This window comes from Elephas maximus, chromosome X (genome assembly GCF_024166365.1).
Source record: "Elephas maximus indicus isolate mEleMax1 chromosome X, mEleMax1 primary haplotype, whole genome shotgun sequence".
NCBI lineage: Eukaryota > Metazoa > Chordata > Mammalia > Proboscidea > Elephantidae > Elephas > Elephas maximus.
This window is the reverse complement of record NC_064846.1, coordinates 99,262,785-99,290,176: the sequence shown is the minus strand read 5'-3', so window position 1 is coordinate 99,290,176 and position 27,392 is coordinate 99,262,785. Positions and strand designations below refer to the sequence as shown.

At 38.6% G+C, this 27,392-nt stretch overlaps 1 protein-coding gene across 1 annotated transcript in view; it reads right to left on the bottom strand.

Annotated features, from left to right (window-relative positions):
* TEX11 (testis expressed 11) overlaps positions 1–27,392 on the bottom strand; it is a 515,004-nt gene that overhangs the window by 134,138 nt on the left and 353,474 nt on the right. The window contains 3 exon segments of the mRNA XM_049871470.1: positions 558–614; positions 1,421–1,515; positions 23,905–24,021. Coding sequence (XP_049727427.1) covers positions 558–614; positions 1,421–1,515; positions 23,905–24,021 — 269 coding nt within the window.

Sequence of the window (27,392 nt, the reverse complement as noted above, 5' to 3'; positions counted from 1 at the left end):
CCTGGTGATCTACTTCCGAAAATTAGTGACTGAAAACCCTATGGATTACAACAGAATATTGTCCAATATAGTGCTGGAAGCTGAGCCTTCTAGGTTGGAAGGCACTCAAAATACCCTGTGGCTGCAATAATGAACTCGCATATACCAAGGATTGTGAAGATGGCACAGGGCTGGGCAACATTTTGTTCTGTTGTACAAGGGGTTGCCATGAGTCGGAGCTGACTCGACAGCAAATAACAACAACAACAAACACTACTGAGTGCTTACTAAGTGCCTGGAACTCTTCTGAATGTTTTACACATATTAACTCATTGACTCATCACAGCAACCCTATGAAGTAGGTACTATTATTATTCTCACTTTACAGATGGGGAAACTGAAGCCCAGAGAAGTTAAGAAACTTCCCCAAGGTTACACATCTAGTAAGTAGCAGACCCAGGATATGAACCCAGGAAGACTGGCTCCAGAACACTATACATCTCTCAATATAAGGTTATTATTGAAAGTTACTATAATTTGCCTAATGGTGAATACATCATTTCTGTTAAATAACTTACTTATTTTCAGATTCCGGCATTTGAGAAATTTTTGGAAGAACAAGATGAAACAAATATCTGCATGAAAAAATAATATAGGAAGTGATGCTTAGGAAGAAACGTGTGGAAGAATATACACCAGGTTATTAACTTTGATTACCCCAGGAGGCATAAGTGAGAAAAGTGGGTAAGAGGGAGATTAATTTTATTTATAGATCTTTGTATTGTTTTAATAATTGCAATGAAAACATACCGATTTTGTAATTTTGGAAGAGGAATTTAATAAAATAATTTTAAAATGAAATTGCTTCTTATAACAAAATTTTAAATGGCTCTAGAATTCACATCATTGCCCCACACCACCTGCTAGAACATCAGGTATAGTGTAAAGGAACCTGACTTTTGGGTCCACCTAAACTAGGATGACTATTCTTTGAAGGGACCTGACAGCATAATGACAAAATAAGGTAGTTTGTAAAGTTTCAAACTCTAAAAAAACTTTAAAAATTAAAAAAAAAGTCCTGAATGATTTTAGATATTTACTTGACTTAAGGCATGCAAGATACCTTCAGATTATTTTTATTTCTGTGATTCTATTTCCCTTTGGAAGTGTAGCCTAAGGTGTAGTTGGCCAACAAGAAACTACTATAGAACCCCTCTGGTGTCCTATTTTTCCCAGTGGCATTTTACTAGTCACACCATTGGGAGTTATCATGCCCCGAGCTCACCCTCCTGCCTCATTAAATTTACTGTATATAAAAATTCCCTTTCGACAAATCATTTTCCTCCTTCTGAAACAATGGTATAGGCATCGACTCAGCCTGATCTCATCAATACTATTTCAGCAAAGTTTGCAGGCCAAAAGCGAGATAAGCAAAGGTAACCCTTTCACCTCCACAGGATGTGGTGCTTGATGTGGGTCTTCTGAATGTTGAGCTAAATATTCCAAAGCTTTTGCTGCCACAATTTGTTGTTCATTCTAAAAAAAACAAATATAAAATATTAAATTTACATCTCAAAGTAATAGCTGCAAAATGTTATCTATGTTCCTGTCTATTAAGGAAAAGAAAAAAAATCTGAACTTGTTCATTCTGTATTCTCAAAAGAGCTATTTCAAGATGGTAGAATAAAGATACAACGCATTTGCAAAACATCAGGCTCACGTTAGCCCCATGAACCCATTCTTCCCTATTCACAAAAACTCACTGTCTTGCCAACACTGCCTTGAATCCACTAGGACTAACCTTATTGTGCTTTCATCCCTGTTTATCAGCAATCACTCAAAGAACCCAAGATTTCAGGTCACCCTAATTTCCAGCACTGCAAGCCCCAAAAGGCTCTGTACATCCCCTCTTCTGTACTTTTCTCCCATCTGTCCACAACTCCGCTAACCCTTCTGCTAAAAACCCAAACCCGTTGCCGTCAAGTCGATTCCGACTCATAGCGACCCTATAGGACGCAGTAGAACTGCCTACCTCTTAGGGTTTCCAAGGAGCACCTGATGGATTTGAACTGCTGACCTTTTGGTTAGCAGACGAACTCTTAATCACTACGCCACCAAGGTTTTCACCCTCCTACTGTGCCCTCTGAAATTCACAGTCCATTATCAGCAAAATCTCCTCTATGAGCAGCCCCTTCCCTGCAAGTTCCGTCCATATTCTTGCTGTATAGAAATCTAGGTCCCTGCCAAGGATACGGCTTCCACTGAAGCCCTCTCAGAGTGGTGACTGTTTTTGCTCTGTCTTTCTATTGCTAGGCCTGGAGATGAAGTAGATGTCCTTCTTGCTTTTTATTGCCATTTTAAAATCACTCTCCCTCCTCCCTAAAATCCCCAGCTTTGAATCTCATATCATCAGACCATATTGCCTGGTATCCTTCATTGTTGGTGTGATCTAACAGCTCCCAGGCCATTTCTTCTCATTTTTTAAAAAATTTCTTCTCATTTCTTGATGAGTTATCTACTGTTCACAGTTTCTCCAAAACAACTCCTGTCTTGATTTTTGGCATTTTCAATACATAAGAAGGTGAACCTCCCAATATCCTAGTCTTTTAGTTCCTTGAATTCCACAATGCCAATGAACTCATTCTCCACCTTATCTTAGCCATTCAATCCCATTCACTAGATCCTGTTATTACTAATGCAAGTAGTCCTGAGTTATGATGTATTTTAGTTACAAGGAACCATACTTACTACCATCCTTTTTTTTTGTACATCTTATCATTAGTAACATGTACTACATACAGTGTTGCATCACATAATTTGCTGATGTTATTCTCAGATGTTCACTTGAAGATGTTCAATTTTATGATTTACTGTTCAAAACACTGCTGTATAGATCTAGTTTTCTAAACTAAATCAGGGGCTTCAGTTGCTTGAAAACATGGACCCGAAAGCTGATCGTTTTGCTAAAGTCGACAGGCAGATTGAGGAAGCAGTGAGATGTTACTGCCAAATATGTGAAGGAAAACAGAAAAGGACCATACAGACAACTCGCACTAATTTTCTGACTAGAAGTGCCATCCCCATTCCCGGGGAATAATCCAGATGATCCAGACCCTTCCACAAGTGGAGTTATTACCACAACTGAACAAAATGCCAACATTGTCCAGCTCTTATTCATTGTCAGAGTAAATTTTTATGATTTGTATACTATGTATGGATGTATTAAAATATATCTATAAGTTTATATGTAATGTTTCCAAGCTCAAAGACAAATAAATATTGGATTTATAAAGAAACTGATTATGTTGTTAGGTGTTGTCAAGATGGTTCCGACTCATAGTGACCCCATGCAAAATAGAATGAAACACTGCCTGGTCCTGTGCCATTCCCACAATCACCGCTATAGTTGAGCCCATTGTTGCAGTCACTGTGTCAATCCATCTCACTGAGGGTGTTCTTCTTTTTCACTGACCCTCTACCAAGCATGATGTCCTTCTCCAGGGACTGGTCCCTCTTGATAACATGTCCAAAGTGTGCGAGACGAAGTCTCGCCATCCTTACTTCTAAGGAGCATTCTGGCTGTACTTCTTCAAGACAGATTTGTTGATTCTTCTGGCAGTCCATGGTATATTCAGTATTCTTCACCAATACCATAATTCAAAGGCATCAAATCTTCTTCGGTCTTCCTTATTCATTGTCCAGCTTTCACATGCATATGAGGTAACTGATAATACCATGCCTTGTGTCAGGTCCACCTTAGTTCTCAAGGTGACATCTTTGCTTTTTTAAATTTAATAATAATTTTTTATTGTACTTTAGATGAAGGTTTACAGAGCAAACTAGTCTCTCATTAAACAATTAATACCCATATTGTTGTATTCCCTGTCAGGGTGATCATTTGTGGTAGCTGGGCTCCATCTAGCTCTTCTGGACTCAGGCTCATGGAGTCTCTGTGCACAATCCCACGACATGTCAACACTGTCCCCCTCCCGAATCTGGTTTCCCCATTACCAGGTTTCCTGTCCCCCCCCACCCCCCGCCTTCTCATCATTACCCCTGGGCTGGTGTGCCCATTTAGTCGCGTTTTGTTTTACGGGCCTGTCTAGCCTTTGATTGAAAGGTGAACTTCAGGAGTGACTTAATTACTGAGCTATAAAGATGTCTGGGGCCATACTCTTGGGTTTTCTCCAGTCTCTGTCAGATCAGTAAGTCTGGTCTTTTTTTGTGTGTGTGTGTGTGTGAGTTTGAATTCTGTTTTACATTTTTCTCCAGCTCTGCCTGGGACCTTCTATTGTGATCCCTATCAGAATAGTTGGTGGTGGTAGCCGGGCACCAACTAGTTGTGCTGGACTCAGTCTGGTGGAGGCTGTGGTACTTGTGGTCCATTAGTCCTTTGGACTAATCTTTTCATTGTGTGTTTGGCTTTCTTCATTCTCTCTTGCTCCAGAGAGGGTGGGACCAGTGGAGTATCTTAGATGGATGTGCACAAGCTTTTAAGACTCCAGAACTTACTCACCAAAGTAGAATGTAGAACATTTTCTTTATAAACTATGTTATGGCAATTGAGTTGGATGCTCCCTGACGCTATGGTCCACACAGCCCTCTGCCCAGAAATTTGGTACCTCAGGGAATTTGGATATGTCTACAGAGCTTCCATGACCTTAACTTGGACAAGTTGTGCTGGTTTCCCCAGTATTGTGCACTGTCTTACCTTTCACCAAAGTTACCACTTATTTATTGTCTACTTAAAAAAAAAATTTTTTTTTAGTGTTTTCCCCTCCCTGCCCCTCCAGTCCTTCATAACCATCAAAGATTGTTTCTTTTTGTGTGTAAATGTTTTCATGAGTTTTTATAGGACAGTATTTGTCCTTTTGTGATTGACTTATTTCACTCAGCATAATGCTCTCCAGATTCATCCATGTTGTGAGATGCATTGCATATTCATCATTGTTTTTTATCATTATGTAGTATTCCATTGTGTGTATGTACCATAGGTTTGTTTATCTATTCATCTGTTGATGGGCACCTAGGTTGTTTCCATCTTTTCGCTATTGTGAACAATGCTGCAATGAACATGGGTGTGCATATGTCTATTCGTGTGACGGCTCTTATTTCTCTAGGATATATTCTTAGCAATGGGATTGCTGGATCATATGATATTTCTATTTCTAGCTTTTTAAGGAAGCGCCATATAATTTTCCAAAATGGTTGTACTGTTTTGGATTCCTACCACCAATGCATAAGAGTTCCAATCTCTCTGTAGCCTCTCCAGCATTTGTAATTTTCTGTTTTTTTGATTCGTGCCAGTAATGTCGGGCTGCGATGGTATCTCATTGCGGTTTTGACTTGCATTTCTCTAATGGTTAATGATCGCAAGCATTTCCTCATGTATCTGTTCGCCACTTGAATATCTTCTTTGGTGAAGTGTCTGTTCCTATCCTTTGCCCACTCTTTTTTTTTCTTTAGGTCTTTTTTTTTTATTATTATGCTTTAAGTGAAAGTTTATAGTTCAAGTTACTTTCTCATACAAAAATTTATACACAAGTTGTTATGTCACCCTTGTTGCTCTCCCTATGATGTGACAACACACTCCTCCTTTCCACCCTGGATTTCCTGTGTTCTTTCAACCAGCTCCTGTCCCTTTCTGCATTCTCATCTCACCTCTGGACAGGAGCTGCCCATTTAGTCTCATGTATCTACTTGAGCTAAAAAGTACGATGAGTATCATGTTATGTCTTATACTCCAGGTTAATCTTTGTCTGAAGAGTTGGCTTCAGGAATGGTTTTAGATTTGAGCTAACAAAGAGTCTGAAGGCAATGTCTTCTGGGGTCCCTCTAGTCTCAGTCAGACCAGACTTAAGTCTGGTCTTTTTACTAGAATTTGAATTCTGGACCCCACTTTCCTCCTGCTCCATCAGGTATACTCTGTTGTGTTCCCTGTCAGGGCGATCATTTGTGGTAGCTGCGCACCATCTACTTCTTCTGGGCTCAGGCTGATGGAGTCTCTGGTTTATGTGGCCCTTTCTGTCTCTTGGGCTCATATTTTCCTCGTGTCTTTGAATTCTTCATTCTCCTTTGTTCCAGGTGAGTAGGGACAAACTGACGCATCTTAGATGGCTGCTTCCTAGCTTTTAAGACCCCAGATGCCACTCACCAAGTGGGATGCAGAACATTTTCCTAATAAATTTTGTTATACCCATTGACCTAGATATCTCCTAAAACCATGGTCCCCAGACCCCCACCCCTGCTACTCTGTCCCTCGAAGTGTTTGTACTCAGGAAATTTCTTACTTTTGCTTTAGTCCAGTTGTGCTGACACCCTCTGTATTGTATGTTGTCCTTCCCTTCACATAATTCTTTTTTTATTATCTAGTTAGTGAATACACCTGTCCCTCTGCCCCGACCCTTGTAACCATCAAAGAATGTTTTTTTCTGTGTTTAAACCTTTTCTTGAGTTCTTATAATAGTGGTCTCATACAATATTTGTCTGTTTGCAACTAATTTCACTCAGAATAATGCCTTCCACATTTATCCATGTTATGAGATGTTTCACAGATTCATCATTGCTCTTTATGGTTTCGTAGTATTCCATAGTGTAAATACACCATAATTTGTTTATCCATTAATCCACCGATGGGCCACCTAGGTTGTTTCTGTCTTCTTGCTATTGTAAACACTGCTGCAATGAACATGGGTGTGCATATATGTATTTGTGTGATGGCTCTTATTTCTCTAGAATATATTCCAAGGAGTGGGATTGCTGGATTGTATGGTAGTTCTATTTCTAGTTTTTTAAGGAAGCGCCAAATCGTTTTCCAAAGTGGTCGTACCATTTTACGTTCCCACCAGCAGTGTTTAAGTGCTCCAGTCACTCCACAACCTCTCCAACATTTGTGTTTTTTGGATTAATGCTTGCCTTGTTGGGGTGAGATGGAATCTCATTGTAGTTTTGATTTGCATTTCTCTAATGGCTAATGATCATGAGCATTTCCTCATGTTAGCCACTTGAATGTCTTCTTTGGTGAAGTGCCTGTTCATATCCTTTGCCGATTTTTTAATTAGGTTATCTTTTTGTTGATGAGGTTTTGCAGTATGTTGTAGGTTTCAGAGATTAGATCCTGATCAGATTTGTCATAGCCAAAAATGTTTTCCCAGTCTTTTTACTCTTTTGGTGAAGTCTTTTGATAAGCATAAGTGTTTGAGTTTTAGGAGCTCCCAATTATCTAGTTTCTCTTCTGGAGTTCTTGCATTGTTAGTAATGTTTTGTATTCTGTTTATGCCATGTATTAGTGCTCCTAGCATTGTCCCTACCTTTATTTCCATGATCTTTATCTTTTTAGATTTTATATTTAGGTCTTTGATCCATTTTGAGTTAGGTATTGTGCATGGTGTGATGTATGGGTCTTGTTTGATTTTTTGCAGATGGATATCCAGTTATGCCAGAACCATTTGGTAAAGAGACTGTCTTTTCCTTGTTTAATGGACTTGGGGCTTTGTCAAATACCAGCTGCTCATAGACAGATGAATTTACATATGGATTCTCAGTTCTGTTCCATTGGTCCACGCATTTGTTGATATACTACTACCAGGCTGTTTTGACTACCTAAAATCCAGTAGTGTGAGGCCCCCACTTTGTTCTTCTTCAGTAATGCTTTACTTATCTGGGGCCTCTTCCCCTCCCATAAGAAGTTGGTGATTTGTTTCTCTGTCTCATTAAAAAATGCCATTCGAATTTGAATCAGGATTGCATTGTATCTGTAGGTCGCTTTGGGTAGAATTGACATTTTCACAGTGTTGAGTCTTCCTATGCATGAACAAGGTATGTTTTTTGTCTTATGTAGGTCTCTTTTGGTTTCCTGCAGTAGTGTCTTGTAGTTTTCTTTGTATACGTCTTTTATATCTCTGGTTAGATTTATTTCTAAGTATTTTATCTTCTTGGGGGCTACTGTCAATGGTATTGGTTTGGTAATTTCCTCTTCGAAGTTCTCTCTGTTGGTGTAGAGAAATTCAACTGATTTTTGTGTTAATCTTGTATCCTGATATTTTGCTGAAATCTTCTATTAGGTCCAGTAGTTTTCTTGTGGGTTCTTTGGGGTTCTCTGTGTATAAGACCATATCCTCTGCAAACAGAGATACTGTTACTTCCTTCTTACCAATTTGTATGCCCTTTATTTCTTTTTCTAGCCTAATTGCTCTGGCTAGGACCTCCAGCACAATGTTGAATAAGAGTGGTGATAAAGGGCATCTTTGTCTGGTTCCCGTTCTCAAGGGGAATGCTTTCAGACTCTCTTCATTTAGGACGATGTTGGCTGTGGACTTTGTATGTTGTTGTTAGGTGCTGCCGAGTTTATTCCGACTCATAGTGAAACTATGTGCTACAGAACAAAATGCTCCTTGGTCCTGCACCATGCTCACAATAGTTTCTCTGCTTCAGCCCATTGTTGCAGCCTCTATGGCAATCAATCTCATTGAGGGTCTTCTTCTTTTTTGCTGACCCTGCACTTTACCAAGTGTGATGTCCTCCAGGGACTGATCCCTGCTGATAATATGTCCAAAGTATGTAAGACATAGTCTTGAGATCTTTGCTTCTAAGGCACATTCTGGCTATACTTCTTTCAAGACAGATTTGTTCGTTCTTATGGCAGTCCATGGTATATTCAATATTCTTCGCCAGCACCACAATTCAAAGGCATCAATTATTCTTCAGTCTTCCTTATTCATTGTCCAGCTTTCACATGCATATGAGGTGATTGAAAATACCATGGCTTGGGTCAGGCGCACCTTAGTCTTCAAGATGACATCTTTGCTTTTCAGCACTTTAAAGTGGTCCTTCGGAGCAGATTTACTGAATGCAAAGTGTCTTTTGATTTCTTGATTGCTGCTTCCATGGGTGTTGATTGTGGATCCAAGTGAAAGGAAATCCTTGACAACTTCAATGTCTTCTCCATTTAACATGATGTTGCTTATCAGTCCAGTTGTGAGGATTTTTGTATTCTTTATGTTGAAGTGTAGTCCATACTGAAGGCTGTGGTCTTTGATCACCAGTAAGTGCTTCAAGCCCTCTTCACTTACAGCAAGCAAGGTTGTGTCATCTGCATAACGCAGGTTGTTAATGAGTCTTCCTCCAATCCTGATGCCCCATTCTTTTTTCATATAGCCTAGCTTCTCGGATTATTTGCTCAGCATACAGATTGAATAGGTATGGTGAAAGCATACAACCCTGACGCACACCTTTCCTCGCAGTATCCCCTTGCTCTGTTCGAATGACTCCCCGTTGACCCAAGTACAGTGTCCTCATGAGCACAATTAAGTGTTCTGGAATTCCCATTCTTCGCAATGTTATCAACAATTTGATATGATCCACACAATGGAAAGCATTTGCATAGTCAATAAAACACAGGTAAACATCCTTCTGGTATTCTCTACTTTCAGCCAGGATCCATCTGACATCAGCAATGATATCCCTGGTTCCACTTCCTCTTCTGAATTTGGCCTGAATTTCTGGCAGTTTCTTGTCGATATACTTCTGCAGCAGCTTTTGAATGATCTTCAGCAAAATTTTATTTGCATGTGATATTAATTTCTGCATTTAGTAAGATGATCTTTCTTGGGAATAGGCATAAATATGGAACTCTTCCAGTCAGTTGGCCAGGCAGCTGTCTTCCAAATTTCTTGGCATAGATGAGTGAGCGCCTCCAGTGCTGCATCTGTTTGTGGTAACATGTCAATTGATATTCCTTCAGTTCCTGGAGCCTTGTTTTTTGCCAATGCCTCAGTGTAGCTTGGACTTCTTCCTTCAGTACCATTGGTTCCCAATCATATGCTACCTCTTGAAATGGTTGAACAGCAACCAATTCTTTTTGGTATAATGACTCTGTGTATTCCTTCCATCTTCTTTTGATACTTCCTGCATTGTTTAATATCCTCCCAATGGAATCCTTCACCATTGCAACTCGAGGCTTGAATTTTTTCTTCAGTTCTTTCAGCTTGAGAAATGCTGTGTGTTCTTCCCTTTTGGTTTTCTATCTCCAGCCCCTTGTATATGTCATCATAATACTTTGTCTTCTCAAGCAGCCCTTTGAAATCTTCTGTTCAGTTCTTTTACTTCGTCATTTCTTCCTTTTGCTTTAGCTACTCAACATTCATGAGCAAGTTTCAGAAACTCTTCTGACATCCATTTTGGTCTTTTCTTTCTTTCCTGTCTTTTTAATGACCTCTTGCTTTCTTCATGGATGATGTCCTTGATGTCATTCCACAACTCATCGGTCTTTGGTCATTAGTGTTCAATGCTTCAAGTCTACTCTTGAGATGGTCTCTGAATTCAAGTGGAATATACTCAAGATCGTCCTTTGGCTCTTATTGACTTGTTTAATTTTCTTCAGTTTCAAGTTGAACTTGCTTATGAGCAACTGATGGCCTGTTCCACGGTCGGCCGCTGGCTTTGTTTTGACTGATGATATCGAGCTTTTCCAACGTCTCTTCCCACAGATGTAGTCGATTTGATTCCTGTGTATTCCGTCTGGTGAGGTCCACAGGTACAGTCGCCATTTACGTTGCTGAAAAAAGGCATCTACAATGAAGAAGTCATCGGTCTTGCAAAATTCTATCATGCCATATCCAACATCATTGTATGACCAAGTCCATATTTTCCAGCTACTGATCCTTCTTTGTTTCCAACTTTCACATTTCAATCACCAGTAATTGTCAATGCATCCTGATTGCATGTTCGATCAATTTCATACTCCCAAAGTTGGTAGAAATCTTCAATTTCTTCATCTGTGGCCTTAGTGGTTGGTGTGTAAATTTGAATAATAGTCGTATTAACTGGCCTTCCTTGTAGGCATATGAATATTATCCTATGACTGACAGTGTTGTACTTCAGTATAGATCTTGTAATGTTTTTGACTTTTTTTGTTTTTCAAGTTTTTCTATTCTCTATTTCATTTAATTCTGCTCTAATTTTTATTATTTCCTTTCTTCTGGTGCCTAAGGACTTTTTTTTTTTTTTTTTTTGCAATGCTATTCCTCTTTAAGTTGTCATTCCTGGTTTAGTAGACCATATGGTGGTCTGATTCAAAATGGCCAATACCAATCCATTTCGGTTCACTAATGTCTAGGATATCGATGTTTATGCATTCCATTTCATTTTTGATGATTTCTAATTTTCCTAAATTCGTACTTTGTACATTTGATGTTCCAATTATTAATGGATGTTCACAGCTGTTTCTTCCCATTTTGAGTCATGCCACATCAGCAAATGAATATCCCGAAAGCTTGACTTCATCCATGTCATTAAGGTCAACTCTACTTTGAGGAGGCAGCTCTTCCCCAGTTGTCTTTTGAGTCTCTTCCAAAAGGGGGGTGGAGGGTTCCCTATATCAGGCAAAGTTCTGCTGCTATTCATAAGGTTGTCACTGGCTAATTATTTTCAGAAGTAGACTACTAGGTCCTCCTTCCTAGTCTGTCTTTGTCTGGATGCTGAGCTGAAACTTGTCAGCCACGGGTGACCCTGTTGGTATCTAAATACTGGTGGCATAGCTTCCAGCATCACAGCAACACACAAGCCCCTACAGTATGACAAACTGACAGACATGTGGGGGTAACTTTGTATAAATGCCCTTTATTATGTTGAAGAATTTCCCTTCTATTCCTATTTTGCTGAGAGTTTTTATCATGAATGGGTGTTGGACTTTGTCAAATTCCTTTTCTGCATCAATTGATAAGATCATGTGGTTCTTGTCTTTTGTTTTATTTATGTGATGGATTACGTTAATTGATTTTCTAATGTTGAACCATCCCTGCATACCTGGTACGAATCCCACTTGGTCATGGTGAGTTGTTTTTTTGATATGTTGTTGAATTCTATTGGCTATAATTTTGTTGAGGATTTTTGTGTCTATGTTCATGAAGGATATTGGTCTGCAATTTTCTCTTTTTGTGGTGTCTTTACCTGGTTTTGGTATCATGGTTATGCTGGCTTCATAGAATGAATTTGGGAGTGTTCCATCCTTTTCTATGCTCTGAAATACCTTTAGTAGTAGTAGTGTTAAGTCTTCTCTGAAAGTTTGATAGAATTCTACAGTGAAAGAGTCAGGGCCATGGCTTTTTTTGTTGGGAGTTTCTTGATTACCTTTTCAATTTCTTCTTTTGTTATGTTTATTTAGTAGTTCTACCTCTGTTTGTGTTAGTTTTGATAGTGTGTTTCTAGAAATTTGCCCATTTCCTCTAGGTTTTCAAATTTGATAGAGTACAATTTTTCATAGTATTCTGTTCTGATTCTTTTCATTTCAGTTGGGTCTGTTGTGATATCACCCATCTCATTTCTTATTCAGGTTACTTGCTTCGTCTTCTGTTTTTCTTTTGTCAGTTTGGTTAACGGTTTATCAGTTTTGCTGATCTTTTCAAAGAACCAGCTTTTGGTCCTGCTGAATCTTTCAATTGTTTTTCTATTCTCTATATCATTTAATTCTGCTCTAGTTTTTATTATTTCCTTTCTTCTGGTGCCTGAGGATTTCTTTTGCTGGGCTCTTTCTCCTTGTTCAAGTTGTAGGGTTAATGTTTTGATTTTGGCCTTTCTTTTCAGATGTGTGCATTTATTGCTATAAATTGACCTCTAAGCACTGTTTTGCTGTCCCAAAGGTTCTGGTAAGAAGTGTTTTCATTCTCATTTGATTCTGTGAATTTCTTTATTCTGTCCTTAATTTATTCTATAACGCAGTTGTTTTTGAACAAGTTGTTCAGTTTCTATGTGTTTGATTTTTTTCCTTGCTTTATCTGTTATTGATTTCTACCTTTTTGGCTTTATGGTCAGAGAAGATGCTTTGTGGTATTTTGATGGTTTGGACTCTTAAAACTTGCTTTATGGCCTATTCTGGTCTATTCTGGAGAATGTTCCATGTGTATTGGAAAAGAACATATACTTGGCTGCTGTTGGGTGGAGTGTTCTGTATATGTCCACAAGGTGAAGTTGGTTGATTGTAGCATTTAGATCTTCAGTGTCTTTACTGAGCTTCTTTCCAGATGTTCTGTCCTTCACTGAAAGCCGTGTGTTGAAGCCTCCTACTCTTACTGTTGAGCTGTCTATCTGTCTTTTCAATACTGTTAGAGTTCATGTATTTTGGAGCCCTGTATTTTATGCACCCAATGGGGTGCCTAAATATTTATTATGGTTATATCCTCCTGGTGTACCGACCCTTTAATCATTATATAGTGTCCTTCCTTATAATTTGTTGTGGATTTTACTTTGAAGTCTATTTTGTCAGAGATTAATATTGCCACTCCTGCTCTTTTTGCTTGTTGTTTGCTTGATATATATATTTTCCATCCTTTGAGTGTTAGTCTGTTTGCGTCTTTAAGTCTATGGTGCATGCATATAGACAGATCATACTTTTTCAAATCAGTTCTGCCACTCTATGTCTTTTTTTTGGTACATTAGTCCTTTTACATTCAGTGTAATTATTGATAGGTATGAGTTTAACGCTATCATTCTGATGTTTTTTGTGTGTGTTGTTGACAGTTTCTCTGTGCTGAGTCTTTTTTCTTTAAAATTTTTTTAAACCTTTTCATTGCTGTTGATTTTGTATTTGCTGAATCTTAATGTTTTTCTTGTTTTTTATTTTGATGTGTAGGGTTGTTAGTTTCCTTTGTGGTTACTTTAACATTTACCTCTATTTTTGTAAGTTTAAATCAATCTTCTATTTCTTTATATTGCCTTGACTTCCTCTCCACATGAAAGATCTATGACTACATTATTTAGTTGCTTTTTTGTTTTAATGTTGTCATCTTTTACATACCGATGTCTCTGTTTCCATATTTTAATTGTTTTAGCTCTGATTTATTTGTGACTTCCCTATCTGGGTTGATACCTGGTTGTTCTGTCCTGTGTTCTAGTCTGACATTATTGATTTTCTAACCAGAGGACTCCCTTCGTAGTTCTTGTAATTTTGGTTTGGTTTTCACAAATTCCCTAAACTTCTGTTGATCTGGAAATGCCTTAATTTCACCATGATATTTGAGAGACAGTTTTGCTGGATATATAATTCTTGGTTGGCATTTTTTTTTCCTTCAAGGCTTTATATGTGCCATCCCATTGCCTTCTTGCCTGCATGGTTTCTGCTGAGCAGTCTGAACTTAGCCTTATTGACTCTCCTTTGTAGATGACTTTTTGTTTATCCCTAGCTGCTCTTAAAATTCTCTCTATCTTTGGTTTTGGCAAGTTTGGTTATAATATATCTTGGTGACTTTCTTTTGGGATCTAACTTGTGTGGGCTTTGATGAGCTTCTTATACAGATACATTTTCATCTTTCACAATATCAGGGAAGTTTTCTGCCAGCAAATCTTCAACAATTCTCTCTGTATTTTCTGTTATCCCCCCGTTCTGTTATTTCAGTCACTCATAGGTTATTCTTAATAGAGTCCCCCATAATTCTTAGGGTTTCTTCATTTTTTAAAATTCTTTTATCTGATTTTTCCTCAAATAAGTTGGCATCTAGTGCTTTATCTTCAATCTCACTAATTCTGAATTTCATTGCCTCAATTCTGCTCCTATTACTTTCTATTGAGTTGTCTAATTCTGAAATTTCATGTTAACCCTCTGGATTTCTGTTTGTTGCCTCTCTATTAATTCTTGCCGACTGTTAAATTTGTCATTATGCTCTTGTATAATCTTCTTAAGTTCCTCTGTTGCTTTGTCTGTGTGTTCCCTGGCTTGTTCTGTGTTTTGTCTGTTCTCCTTCCTGATTTCCTGAAGAGCTCTGCATATTAATCTTTTGAATTCTACCTCCAGTAATTCCAAGAGGTTATCTTCCTCCAGAAGGTTCCTTGATCCTTTGTTTTGGGCACTTGCTGTAGCCACCATAGTCTGCCTCTTTATGTGATTTGATATTGACTGTTGTCTCCAAGTCACCAATAAGTTATTATATTTATTTATTTTATGTTTGTTTACTGTGTCCTAGCTTCTTGTTTTGTTTAGTTTTGATGTGCCCAAGTAGCCTGTTCATGTGAGTTGGTTTGATTATTGGTGCCTCTGAAGTGCTAACATCCTGTCACCAGGTGTTTAGAACTGTTAGTAGGTATGTGAGCCCAGTAGTAAATTTACTTTTCTTGTATGGATTCATCTCAGTTGTCCAGTTAGTCGGTCACCAAGTGTGTGGTTAGGCTCTCACCTACAGTCCTTGATGGGCAAGGCTGATTGAAGTAGGCGCAGTTATCTGACTGAAGTAGGAGATCATGCACGGAGCAAGGCAGGGGGCAGGCGGCTACCCCTGAATGTATTGGAGGAAACCATGTCACTGTTCCCTAGAGCTCATAGGTGTGTGGGTTTTGCAGCCGGACTATGGGCACCCAATGCTGTTGGCTGTAAGGACTGGGAGACTAGGTGTCATGGGTTGAACCACCAGTCCTCAGGCCCCTGATGTGTGTAGGTGAGGACCCTGCTTAATGGGCAGAACGGTGTCAAATGTCATGAATATGCCTCTCCACCTTATAGCTGATACAGTTAGAAATAGGCTTCAGGTATATAAACTGTTGTACTGTGCAAATAAGGGCCTACACTGTTGAAATGGGCCCACACAGGTCTATGCAGGGGCTGGAGGCATTCAAAGTCCGTGGACTGCTTATGCATGTGCCTAGACAAAGGGGCTGTGCCTGCCCTGAGTTCCCAGCTTAGGGCTGGTAGCAGAATATTTTTTCCTATTTGTTAATTTGTTCCCTCTCCAAAGCCAGGAGAATGACTCAAGGGCATGCAATGGGTCCTGCTTCCAGCCCAGGGGAAGTGGCAATTGCTGGAGCTGGCCCAGGACCTGGTGCAGAGCAGGGTTGGGGCAGGTAAATTGGAGAGAGTTTCTTCCCAAAGGGTGTGTTTTTTGATCTACACGGTAGGTTAGGCATATGTACTTATCTTTCACCCATTGAGCACTTTTTTTCACTGGTTCTGGAGGCTTGAGTAGACTCTCTGCCACTCGGTCCCTCCGGATATAGAAAATGTGTCCTGAGCGCCACTGGTTGCCTCACCACGCATGCCAGCCGATCCAGCCTGCAGGGTGCTGGTTCCTGCCAGGTTAGGTCTGTCAACTGCTCACTGTTTCTGAACTGTCTTTCTCTTCCCCTGCCACTGGGTCTGATTCCTTGACTTTGCCTTTGATGTTCAGGGCTCTTAGACTGTCATATATAATTGATTCACTTTTTTTTTGAGCCTTTGTTGTAAGAGGTACCACATGAAGCCTCTGACTACTCCACCATCTTGGCTCTGCCTCTCCTTTGCTCTTTTTTAATTGGATTGTCTTTTTTTTGTAGAGGTGTTGGATTTTCCGGTAGATTTTAGACTTATCCCAGTCTATAGGTTCTCTTTTCACTGTTTTGTTGAAATCTTTAGATGAACGAAGTGTTTAATTTTTAGAAGATCCCAGTTATCTAGCTTATCTTCTGGTGTTTGTGTATTGTTAGTTATGGTTTGTATCCTTTTTATCTGGTGCATTAGGACCTCTAGCATTGACCCTATTTTTTCCTCTATGACCTTTATAGTTTTTGGTTTTATATTTAGGTCATTGATACATTTTGAGTTAGCTTTTGTGTATGGTGTGAGGCATGGGTCCTGTTTCTTTTTTTTGCAGGTGGACATCCAGTTTTGCCAGCATCATTTGTTAAAAAGACTGCTGTTTCCCTCATTTGATGGATTTTGTGCCTTTGTCGAAGATCAGGTGACCATTGGTGGATGGATGACATCTTTGCTTTTTAACTCTTTAAAAAGATCCTTTGCCGCAGATTTACCTAATGCAATGCGTCATTTAATATCTTGACTTCAGCTTCCATGGGCATCGATTGAGGATCCTAGTAAAATGAAATCCTTGACAACTTCAATATTTTCTCCGTTTATCTTGATGGTGCTTACTGGTCTAGTTGTGAGGATTTTTGTTTTATGTTGAGGTGTAATCCATACTGAAGCCTGTAGTCTTTGATCTTCATCAGTAAGCGCTTCAAGACACCTTCACTTTCAGCAAGGAAGTTTGGGTCATCTGCATATCACAGGTTGTTAATAAGGCTTCCTCCAATATTGATGCCCTGTTCTTCATATAGTCCAGCTTCTCAGATTATTTGCTCAGCATACAGATTGAATAGGTATGGTGAAAGGATACAACCCTGGTGCACACCTTTCCTGACTTTAAACCACTCAATATCCCCTTGTTCTGTCTGAACAACTGCCTCTTGATCTATGTACAAGTTCCTCACGGGCACAATGTGCTCTGGAGTTTCCATTCTTTGCAATGTTATTCATAATTTGTTATGATCCACACAGTCAAATAACTTTGCTCAGTCAATAAAACACTGGAAAACACCTTTCTTGCATTCTCTGCTTCCAGTCAAGATGCATCTGAGATCAGCAATGATATCGCTTGTTCCACATTCTCTTCTGAATCTGGCTTAAGTTTCTGGCAGCTCCTTGTTGATGTACTGTTGCAACCATTTTTGAAGTATCTTAAGCAAAATTTTACTTGTGTGTGATATTAATTATATTGCACGATAATTTCCAAATGATCCAGAACCTTTTACAAGTGGAGTTATTACTGCAATTTACAAAATGCCAATGTTGTCCAATACTTCATTGTCAGAGTAGATTTTTATGGTTTATTTTTTTAATGTATGTATGTGTGTATTAAAATTTATCTGTAAATTTGTATGTAATGTTTCCAACACTGAACAACATATAAAGATTGGATTTATAAAGGTACTGATTGTAAAAGGCAATAATAATGAAAACTAAAAAAAAAAATGAGGTATTTGACTTACATCAGAACTGACTTAAGATGGAGTTGTCAGAAAGGTATTCTGTCGTAAGTTGGCTACTACCTGTAATTGCAGCCCTCCCATACTCCCATTCAGGGCCAGGTGAGGAAATTGAGGTGCCTAGGGTGCAAAATTTAAGGAGACATTGATTCTTAGGGTTGTGCAAGTATCCATCCTGCACTTGCATGACACTGAGAGTAAGTGCCTCCTTATATTTCATATCTTAGGTGCTTCACTCCCTCACGTTTGTCCCTGTCCCACTCTCATGTATTTCACTTTCTTATCTATCTTTCCAACTCCCTCTATTATCCTGACTCCAGCAATTCTTCAACTGCACTAGAACCTCCAATCCATTGATGTTACAAAATTTTCACTGTACATCACACCTTTCATGTTCTCTTCCATACCTGGTTTAAATTCCAAGGAGGTTAATTATAATCACTCCCTTGTTCCTCTTGAACCTACTTCAATCAGGCAAATATTGTGTTATCTTTGTTTTTATACACAACAAAAAAAGACATATGGCAGTGAAATAAATAAAATTTCCAAACAGGTGTTCTTGCTTCTACCTTTGCCTACTTACAGTCAACAGAACAGCCAGAGTTTTCCTGTTAAAATGAAAGTCAAATCATGTAATTACTCTGTTTTTTTTTTAATGACTCTCTATTTTGTTCAGTGTTATGGGTTGAATTGTGTCCTCCAGAAATGTGTGTCAACTTGGCTAGTCCATGATTCCCAATATTGAGTGACTATTCACCATTTTGTCATCTGATGTGATTTTCCTATGTGTTGTAAATCCTATCTCTATGATGCTGATGAGATGGGATTAGCGGCAGTTATGTTAATGAGATAGAACTCAATCTACAAGATTACGTTGTGTCTTAAGCCAATCTTTTTTGAGATATAAAAGAGAAGCAAGGAGAGAGACATGGGGAAACCTCATACCACCAAGAAAACAATGCCAGGAGCAGCGCACATCCTCTAGACCTGAGGGTACTGTGCTGAAGAGCTCCTGGACCAGGGGAAGATTGATAACAAGGACATTTCTCCAGAGCTGACAGAGTTAGAGAAAGCCTTCCCCTGGAGCTGGTGCCTTGAATTTGGACTTCTAGACTACTAGACTGTGAGAGATAAACATGTTTGTTAAAGCCATTCACTTGTGGTATTTCTGTTATAGCAGATGACTGAGACAGGATTTAGTACTGAGAGAGTGAAGTGCTGCTGTAACAAATACCTAAATTGTAAAAATAGTTTTGAAACTGTGAATGGATAGACTGGAAGAGTTTTAAAATGCCAAATAGTAAAAGCCTAGATTGCCTTGAAGAAACTGTTGGTGGAATTATGGATGTCAAAGACAATTCTGGTGAGGACTCAGAAGGAAGTGAGGAGAGCTGTTACACTGGAGATGGCACAGATTGTGAGAAGCAGCAGAATCAGGAGACCAGCATGACAGCACTGGAGCCGACCCACAGAGTGAGAGAGCTGAGTGCCTTTTGTGCAAGAGGCTTCTGGGCGGAGTGGGGTGCCTCTGAGCACTTATCGGTGGAGGTAGGCTTGCTGACCCATGGAGCAAGAGAGCTGAGTGCTTTCCGGCTGAAATTTACTGGTGGAGTGGAGTGCCCCCAGGCACTTATTGGTGGAGCTACAGAGGTTTGTAACGCTTGCCCTAGCAGGGCAGATGCAGGCTGTGAGGCCCGAGGGGCTGAGAGGCCAAGGAACCAGAAAGCAGAAACTGAAGAGACAAGGAACACAGGAAGCAGAGCTGCCTCAGTCTTGAAGGGTAGGACCACGACCTCTGGGGTTTCAAATGGTAGAGATGCCACTTAGATGGGCATGGAGAAAGGGGCCTCCCAAATTCGATGGAACAGAGCTGCCATTCCACTGGGTCTGGAAGGCAGAGCTGAAGCCCAGGGCTGAAGGGCCTCCACTCAGAATCTGCAGAGTGTGGCCAATTCCTAGAGTCTGGAGGGCAGAGTCATCGTGTAAATGGTCTTAGAGAACAGAGAATTATTTTCAAGCCTTGAGGGCTAATGTAATGTGTTCTGTTGACTTACTTGGTGCCTGTTATCCTTTCTTTCCCTCCAATTTCTCTCATTTGTAATGGAAATGTCTAGCTTGTGCCTGTTCCACCATTGTACTTTGGAAGCAGATAACTTGTATTCTAGATTTTACACATGAAGATTTTTGGATTTTGAACTTGGAGTTGATTTAAGACTTTTGCTATGATATGATGGGGTCAATGTGTTTTACATGTGGCAAGGACATGAATTTTGGGGGGCCAAAGGGTGGAATGTTATGGATTGAATTGTGTCCCCCCAAAATGTGTGTCAACTTCGCTAGTCCATGATTCATAGTATTGTGTGACTGTCTACCATTTTGCCGTCTGATGTGATTTTCCTATGTGTTGTAAATCCTTCCTCTATGATGTTAATGAGGTGGAATTAGTGGCAGTTATGTTAATTAGGCAGGACTCAATCTACAAGATTAGGTTGTGTCTTAAGTCAATCTTTTTTGAGATATAAAAGAGGGGAGTGAGCAGAGAGACACGGCTAGGCCAGGATTCCCAGTATTCTGTGTTTGTCCTCCATTTTGTGATTGTAATTTTATGTTAAGAGGATTAGGGTGGGATTGTAACACCACCCTTACCCAGGTTACCTCCCTGACCCAATGTAAAGGGAGTTTCCCTAGGGTGCGGCCTGCACCACCTTTTATCTTAAAAGGGATAAAAGGAAAGGGAAGCAATCAGAGAGTTGGAGACCTGATACCACCAACAAAGAAACACCAGGATCAGAGTTCATCCTTTAGACCTGAGGTTCCTGTGCTGAGAGGCTCTTAGACCAGGGAAAGATTGATGACAAGGACCTTCCTCCAGAGCTGATAGAGGGAGAAAGCCTTCCCCTGGACCTGGTGCCCTGAATTTGGACTTCCAGGCTACTAGACTGTGGGAGAATAAACTTGTTTGTTAAAACCATCCACTTGTGGTAGTTCTGTCACAGCTGCGCCAGATGACTAAGTCAGAGTAAAAGTCAAAATTCTTCCGCTGGCCTATAAGGATCTAAATGATTCAGGCTCTCCATTACCTCTCTGACTTCATCTCTTACTAATCTCACTCTTTATCCATTCTAGCTTCCTTGCTGTTCCTGGTACCTGCCTTAGGGCCTTTGTACTGCCTGGAATACGCTTCTTCCCAAATATCACAGAGCTAATTCCCTCACCAACTTCAAATCTTTGCACAAATGTGATCTTTTCCATGAGGACTACCCTCTCCACTCTCTGCAAAATAGCAACTCACACTAATCCCACCCCACCATCACTTCTGATCTTTTTATCCTGCTCACTATATTTTTTTCTGTATCACCTATTAAATTGTAACAAGTTATATAATTTGCTGGTTTATTATGCTTGTTATCTTGCCTCCTGCTAAACATAATATTCAAAAAGGCATATAACTGTTTTGTTTACTTATTTATCTTGAGAACCTAGAACAGTGCCTGACACACAGCAGGTGCTCAATAAATATTTGTTGAATGACTGAAGTCCTCTGCACTTGAAATGCCTTTTCTAAAGCAATTGTAGAGAGTGAACAATGAACCTTACACTTGTTTTTTTGTAGGTATATTTTCAATTTCCTGGGTTTGGCTCATCCATCCTTCCTTCAATCATCTTATTTAAATTACCTCAGTATTTTTTAGATTGTTTCTCCTTTACTAAAACCATCTTCCTGCTCAGAACAATAGGTTCATAATTCTTCCACTGGCTCTCTTCTGCCTTCTATATCAAATGTAAATTTATAAACCTTCCTTTAAAAAACAATTGCCTTTTGGCTCCCTGTTACAGAATTTCTCTCATTTCTTCTTTCTACCCATCCTGCACAAATACATTCTGTATCTGCCAAGTCTTTTTCCTCCTCCAGGAGTTCTATTATCCTACTTATTAATATCAAAATACATATCAATCAAACTGTATTTGGCAACTAGATTGGACAAGATACTGGGCTAGGTGCTAGAGATATGGTCCTCAAGGATCTCACAAGTCAATTTGGATAGACAAGCCACACATTAGCAACATAAGGCAGTATATATGATAAAGACCAAATAACTAGCATACACATTAAAAATTATTAAAACTCATAGTAGTAAGAGAGTACTGAATACTGGAATTGACTTAGGAAGTCTGTGGAGGGGAACATTGGCTTGAGCGTTAAAAGAGTAGCATTTAAATATGTAAAAATATTTTTAAAGGGAGGTTTGCTGTGATGATTAATTTTATGTGTCATCTTGGCTAGGCCAGATACTGGACAGGTTGCTGGAATGGAATGGAATGGAATGCAAAGTGGAGTGGAATGCAAAATGTAATGTAATATAATGACCTTCCATGATGTGATCAACCAATCAGTTGAAAGGGGTGTTTCCTTGGGTGTGCGGTCTGCCTGCAGAATATAAATGGATATTTCGGCAGATACTCTCTCTCTCGACCCTGCACTCTTCCTGTCACCAGACCTCCAGTTCTTGTGACGTACCATAAGCCTGCAGAAGTCTCTGGCTTGCCACATGAACTGCAGATTTTGTATCAACCAGTCCTCACAATCCCATGAGCCAGCAGAGGTCTCCAGCCTGCTACCTGACCTATAGATCTGAGACTTGCCAGTCCCTACAATTGCATGAACCATTTCCTTGAAGGGAATCTCTGTCTCCATATACTTATATATATACACATCTCACTGGTTTTGCTTCTCTAGAGACCCAACGAAGACTGATGTATAAACAAGACATGGGAAAAATAATTTGCTTAGCTTGTTTGAGAGTCAATATGGTTGTTTGGAGAGATGGAGGGTTTATGGCTCCACCATTCCTGATCTTGTGACTAATGTAATGATGACTAGTATTATTATGATGATCATACAGGAGAGCAGTATGAGATAAAGTAGAAAATATAGCTGTGGCCAGGTTGTATATATGCTTTATACTCTACAGAATAAGAAAATACTGATGGTAATCTACGTAAAGTTGTGCTTTGAGAAAATAATTCTGGTTGTGCCTGAGGAGCTGGAGGGGAGAAATTAAGAGGCAGGATGAGGTGGGAGACTATGGTAATAATCCAGTCTTGAGGTGATGAGAGTCTAGACAAGGGTAGTGTGAGTAGGATACTTAACAGGTGAAGCATTGCTTTCCCTTCCTTTAAAACAAACCACCCCATCTTTAAATCTCTTTGCAAAATTCTCCCACAAGAGATAATGTGGATATTCTAAGTTCTTTTTTGATGATTTCCTAGATCCCTGCAGGTCTTGCTTTGGCTAACCTGCACTAGAAAGATAATTGTTTATTTTTTCCCTGTGACTTTGTGGTTATACCTCTTTCCTTTCTACCTTCATTAATAATGTGAAAAAGATCCTTTCCAAGCTCTGTTTTACACTAAGGGCTTTAGCAGAACAAAATAAAACTACAAAGCATAGTTAAGGTAATAATAAGAACAGAAACACTGTGTAGTGAGATTCATAGCTTACAAATCATGTTTTCAGCCGTCTTCCCGGTTATTTTTCACAACAATCCTGGATGTAGGTATTATTACCCTTATTTTGCAAACGAAATTACTGATTCAAAGACGTCAAGCAAAAGTGGCAGCACTAGTACCCAAACCCAGTCTAACACCCTGTTCAAGAGCTTCAAAGCTGCTACTGTGCTTTTTCTAATCCTATGTAAAATAAAGGCCAGAATTTTGCAAGTAATAAGCGGAGTGTGTAAGTATTTGTTAGTTCTAAATTAATTTTTTTTTTTTGGTTATGAACTAAAAAGTCCCACAGAGATTTAAATGGTTTTGTTCAAATTGATGAGAAGGATAAGTTTTCAAATAAACCACTACCTATTTGCATTTTTAATTTAGAGTTTCTTTTAAAAATTAATGTTTTGCTCATTTTATTTTTTTCTGTTCTTTTAAGCACAAATCTGTTGCCTCACTTTATCATTTATTTTAGTCTGTACTATAAAGAAATTAAGAAGAAAAAAGGCAATTGCGCAAGCAAATTGGTGTGAAAATATGAGGCAAAACAGAGAGTAACTGATGATGCCTAAATGATGATGATGCTATTAATTGTCTTTCAAAATGGAACAGTAGTAAAAGTCTAGTAGTTGTATACATCTGAATTACCTCTAGAGCAAACTGAGCAGCTAAACTGAGGAGCATGGTATGTGAACATCTATCTGTAAGTATGTCTTTATCTTCTGTCTCTTTGTCTCTTAATAAACTCTCTAGAATAGTTATTACCTGTAAAGCTGAAAAAAGAAAACAAAACAAAATGAAATACTCTTATCAAAGGTAACAGCTATCTATGGTTAATTACAACATACTGACTGTGGAACTTATTTTAAGAGTATTAATATCTTTAAAATATTGGCTAATTTTATAGTGTCCTATGAATTGTTAAACAACCAAGCAATATGTGAATATCAGAAAAATGCCCAACTGAGTAACTGCCCTGATGAATTTATTCCAGGGATATATTTGAAAAAGTGCACAAACACATACAAGGATGTTTACCCAACATTGTTTGTAACAGTAAAATATGGAAACAACCTAAATTCCATCAATAAGGGATGGGCTTAATACATTGGGTACATCCATAAAATGGAATACAATATAGAATAAACCAAAAAAAGTATGGCTGTATTATATTATATGTCTTAAAGACAGGTTATGGTAAGTTAAATATGTGTAGTATGGAACTTAAGTAACAGCTAAAACAACAAAGAATTATTTGGCTTATTAGTTAACAAGCGAAAAAGAAGATAAAACATAATATAAGAAATATTCAATTAATCCAAAAGGAAGCAGTAAAATACAGAAAAAAGAGATGGAACAAATAGAAGGCAAGTAACACCATGTTAAATTTAAACATAACCATATCAACAATCACATTAAATATAAATGGTCTAAACACTCAACTAAAAGGCAGAGAAAGTAAGAATGGATTAAAAAAATATTTATATACTACTAAGAAGAAACACACTTAAATATAAAGACACAGATTAAAAGAAAAAGTATGGAAAAAATATATACCATGATAAAAGTAAGCAAAGAAAGCTAGAGTGGCTATATTAATATTAGACAAACTAAATTTCAGAGCAGAAAATACTACCAGTGATGAACAATATTATTTAATGATGATAAAAAGATCAATTCATCATGAGGACAGAACAATCCTAAATGTTTATTAATCTAATAACAAAATTTTTCAAATACAAGTAGCAAAAACTGCTAAAACTACAAAGAGGAATTAACAAATCCACAATTATACTTGAAGATTTCAGTACCCTCTCTCAGTAATTGATAGAACAAGTAGACAGAAAATCAACAAGAATATAGTACACTTAAACAATACTATTAACCAGCTTGATTAAATTGACATTTATAGAACACTTGACCCAACAGTAGCAAAATACATATTCTTCTCAAGTGCATATGGAACACTTACAAAGAAAGATGATATTCTGGATGACAAAGCAAGTCTCGACATATTTTAAAAGAATTCATGTCATTCAAAGTGTGTTATACTACAAAGGAGTTAAAATAAAAACCAGTAAGAGAAAGTTCTCTGGAAAATCTGCAAAATTCTAAATAACCTGTGGGTCTAAAAAGGAATCAAAACTCAAACTGGAAAGTATTTTGAACTAAATGAAAGGACAAAGCAACTTAACAACAAAAAGGCAAATAACCCAATCATAAAATGGGCAAAGGACTTGAACAGACATTTCACCAGAGAGGACATTTGACAGGTCATCAAACACATGAAAAGATTCTCAGCATCATCAGCCATCAGAGAGATGCAAATCAAAACACAATGATATATCATTTCACTCCCACTGGGATGGCTAAGATAAAAAATAACAATAAATGTTGGCAAGGACGTGGGGATATTGGAACCCTTATCCATTGTTGCTGGAAATACAAAATGGTACAGTTGTGGAAAATAGAATAGTGGTTGCTCAAAAAAAAAGAAATGGAACCCATAAATATTGATATCCTAGGCATTAGTGAGCTGAAATGGACTGGTGTTGGATATTTTGAATCAGACAATCATATGGTCTACTATGTTGGGAGAGACACCTTGAAGAGGAATGGCGTTGCATTCATCGACAAAAAGAACATATCAAGATCTATCGTGAAGTACAATGAATATCCATACAGCTACAAGAAAGACCAGTTAATACGACTATTATTCAAATTTATGCACCAACCACTAAGGCCAAAGATGAAGAAACTGAAGATTTTTACCAACTTCTGCAGTCTGAAATTAATCAAAACATGTGATCAGGATGCATTGATAATTACTGGTGATTACAATGTGAAGACTGGAAACAAAGAAGGATTGGTATTTGGAAAATATGGCCTTGGTAATAGGAACGATGCTGGAGATTGCATGATAGAATTTTGTAAGGCCAATGACTACTTGATCACAAATACCTTTTTTCACCAACATAAACACGTGGACATCACCAGACGGAATACACAGGAATCAAATCGACTACATCTATGGGAAGAAAAAAAAAATCTGTGGGAAGAGACGATGGAAAAGCTCAATATCATCAGCCAGAACAAGGCCAGGGGCCGACTACAGAACAGACCATCAAATGCTCATATGCAAGTTCAAGTTGAAACTGAAGAAAATTAGAACAAGTCGATGAAAGCCAAAGTACGACCTTGAGAATATTCCACCTGAATTCAGAGACCATCTCAAGAACAGACTTGATGCGCTGAGCACTAATGGCGGAAGACCAGACAAGTTGTGGAATGACATCAAGGACATTATCCATGAAGAAAGCAAGAGGTCCTTAAAAAGACAGGAAAGAAAGAAAAGACCAAAATGGATGTCAGGAGAGACTCGAGAACTTGGTCTTGAAAGTCGAGTAGATAAAGCAAAAGGAAGAAATGATGAAGTAAAAGAGCTGAACAGAAGATTTCAAAGGCTGCTTGAGAAGACAAAGCAAAGTATTACGATGACATGTGCAAAGACCTGGAAATGGAAAACCAAAAGAGAAGAACATTCTCTGCATTTCTCAAGCTGAAAGAACTGAAGAAAAAAATTCAAGCCTCGAGCTGCAATACTGAAGGAATCTATGGGGAAAATATTAAATGACTCACGAAGCATCAAAAGAAGATGTTCAACCATTTCAGGAGGTACCATATGAGCAAGAACCAATGGTACTGAAGGAAGAAGTCCAAGCTACATTGAAGGCACTGGGGAAAATAAGGCTCTGGGAATTGACGGATACCAATTTTGATGTTTCAACAAACCGATGCAGCACAGGAAGTACCCACTTGTTTATGCCAAGAAATTTGGAAGACAGTTACCTGGCCAACCGACTGAAAGAGATCTATATTTATGCCTATTCCCAAGAAAGGCAATCCCACCAAATTCAGAAATTATTGAACAATATCATTAATATCACACGCAAGTAAAATTTTGCTGAAGATCATTCAAAAACGGCTGTAGCAGTATTTTGACAGGGAACTGCCAGAAATTCAGGCCAGTTTCAGAAGAGGACGTGGAACCAGGGATATCATTGCTGATGTCAGATGGATCCTGGCTGAAAGCACAGAATACCAGAAGGAGGTTTACCTGTGTTTTATTGACTATG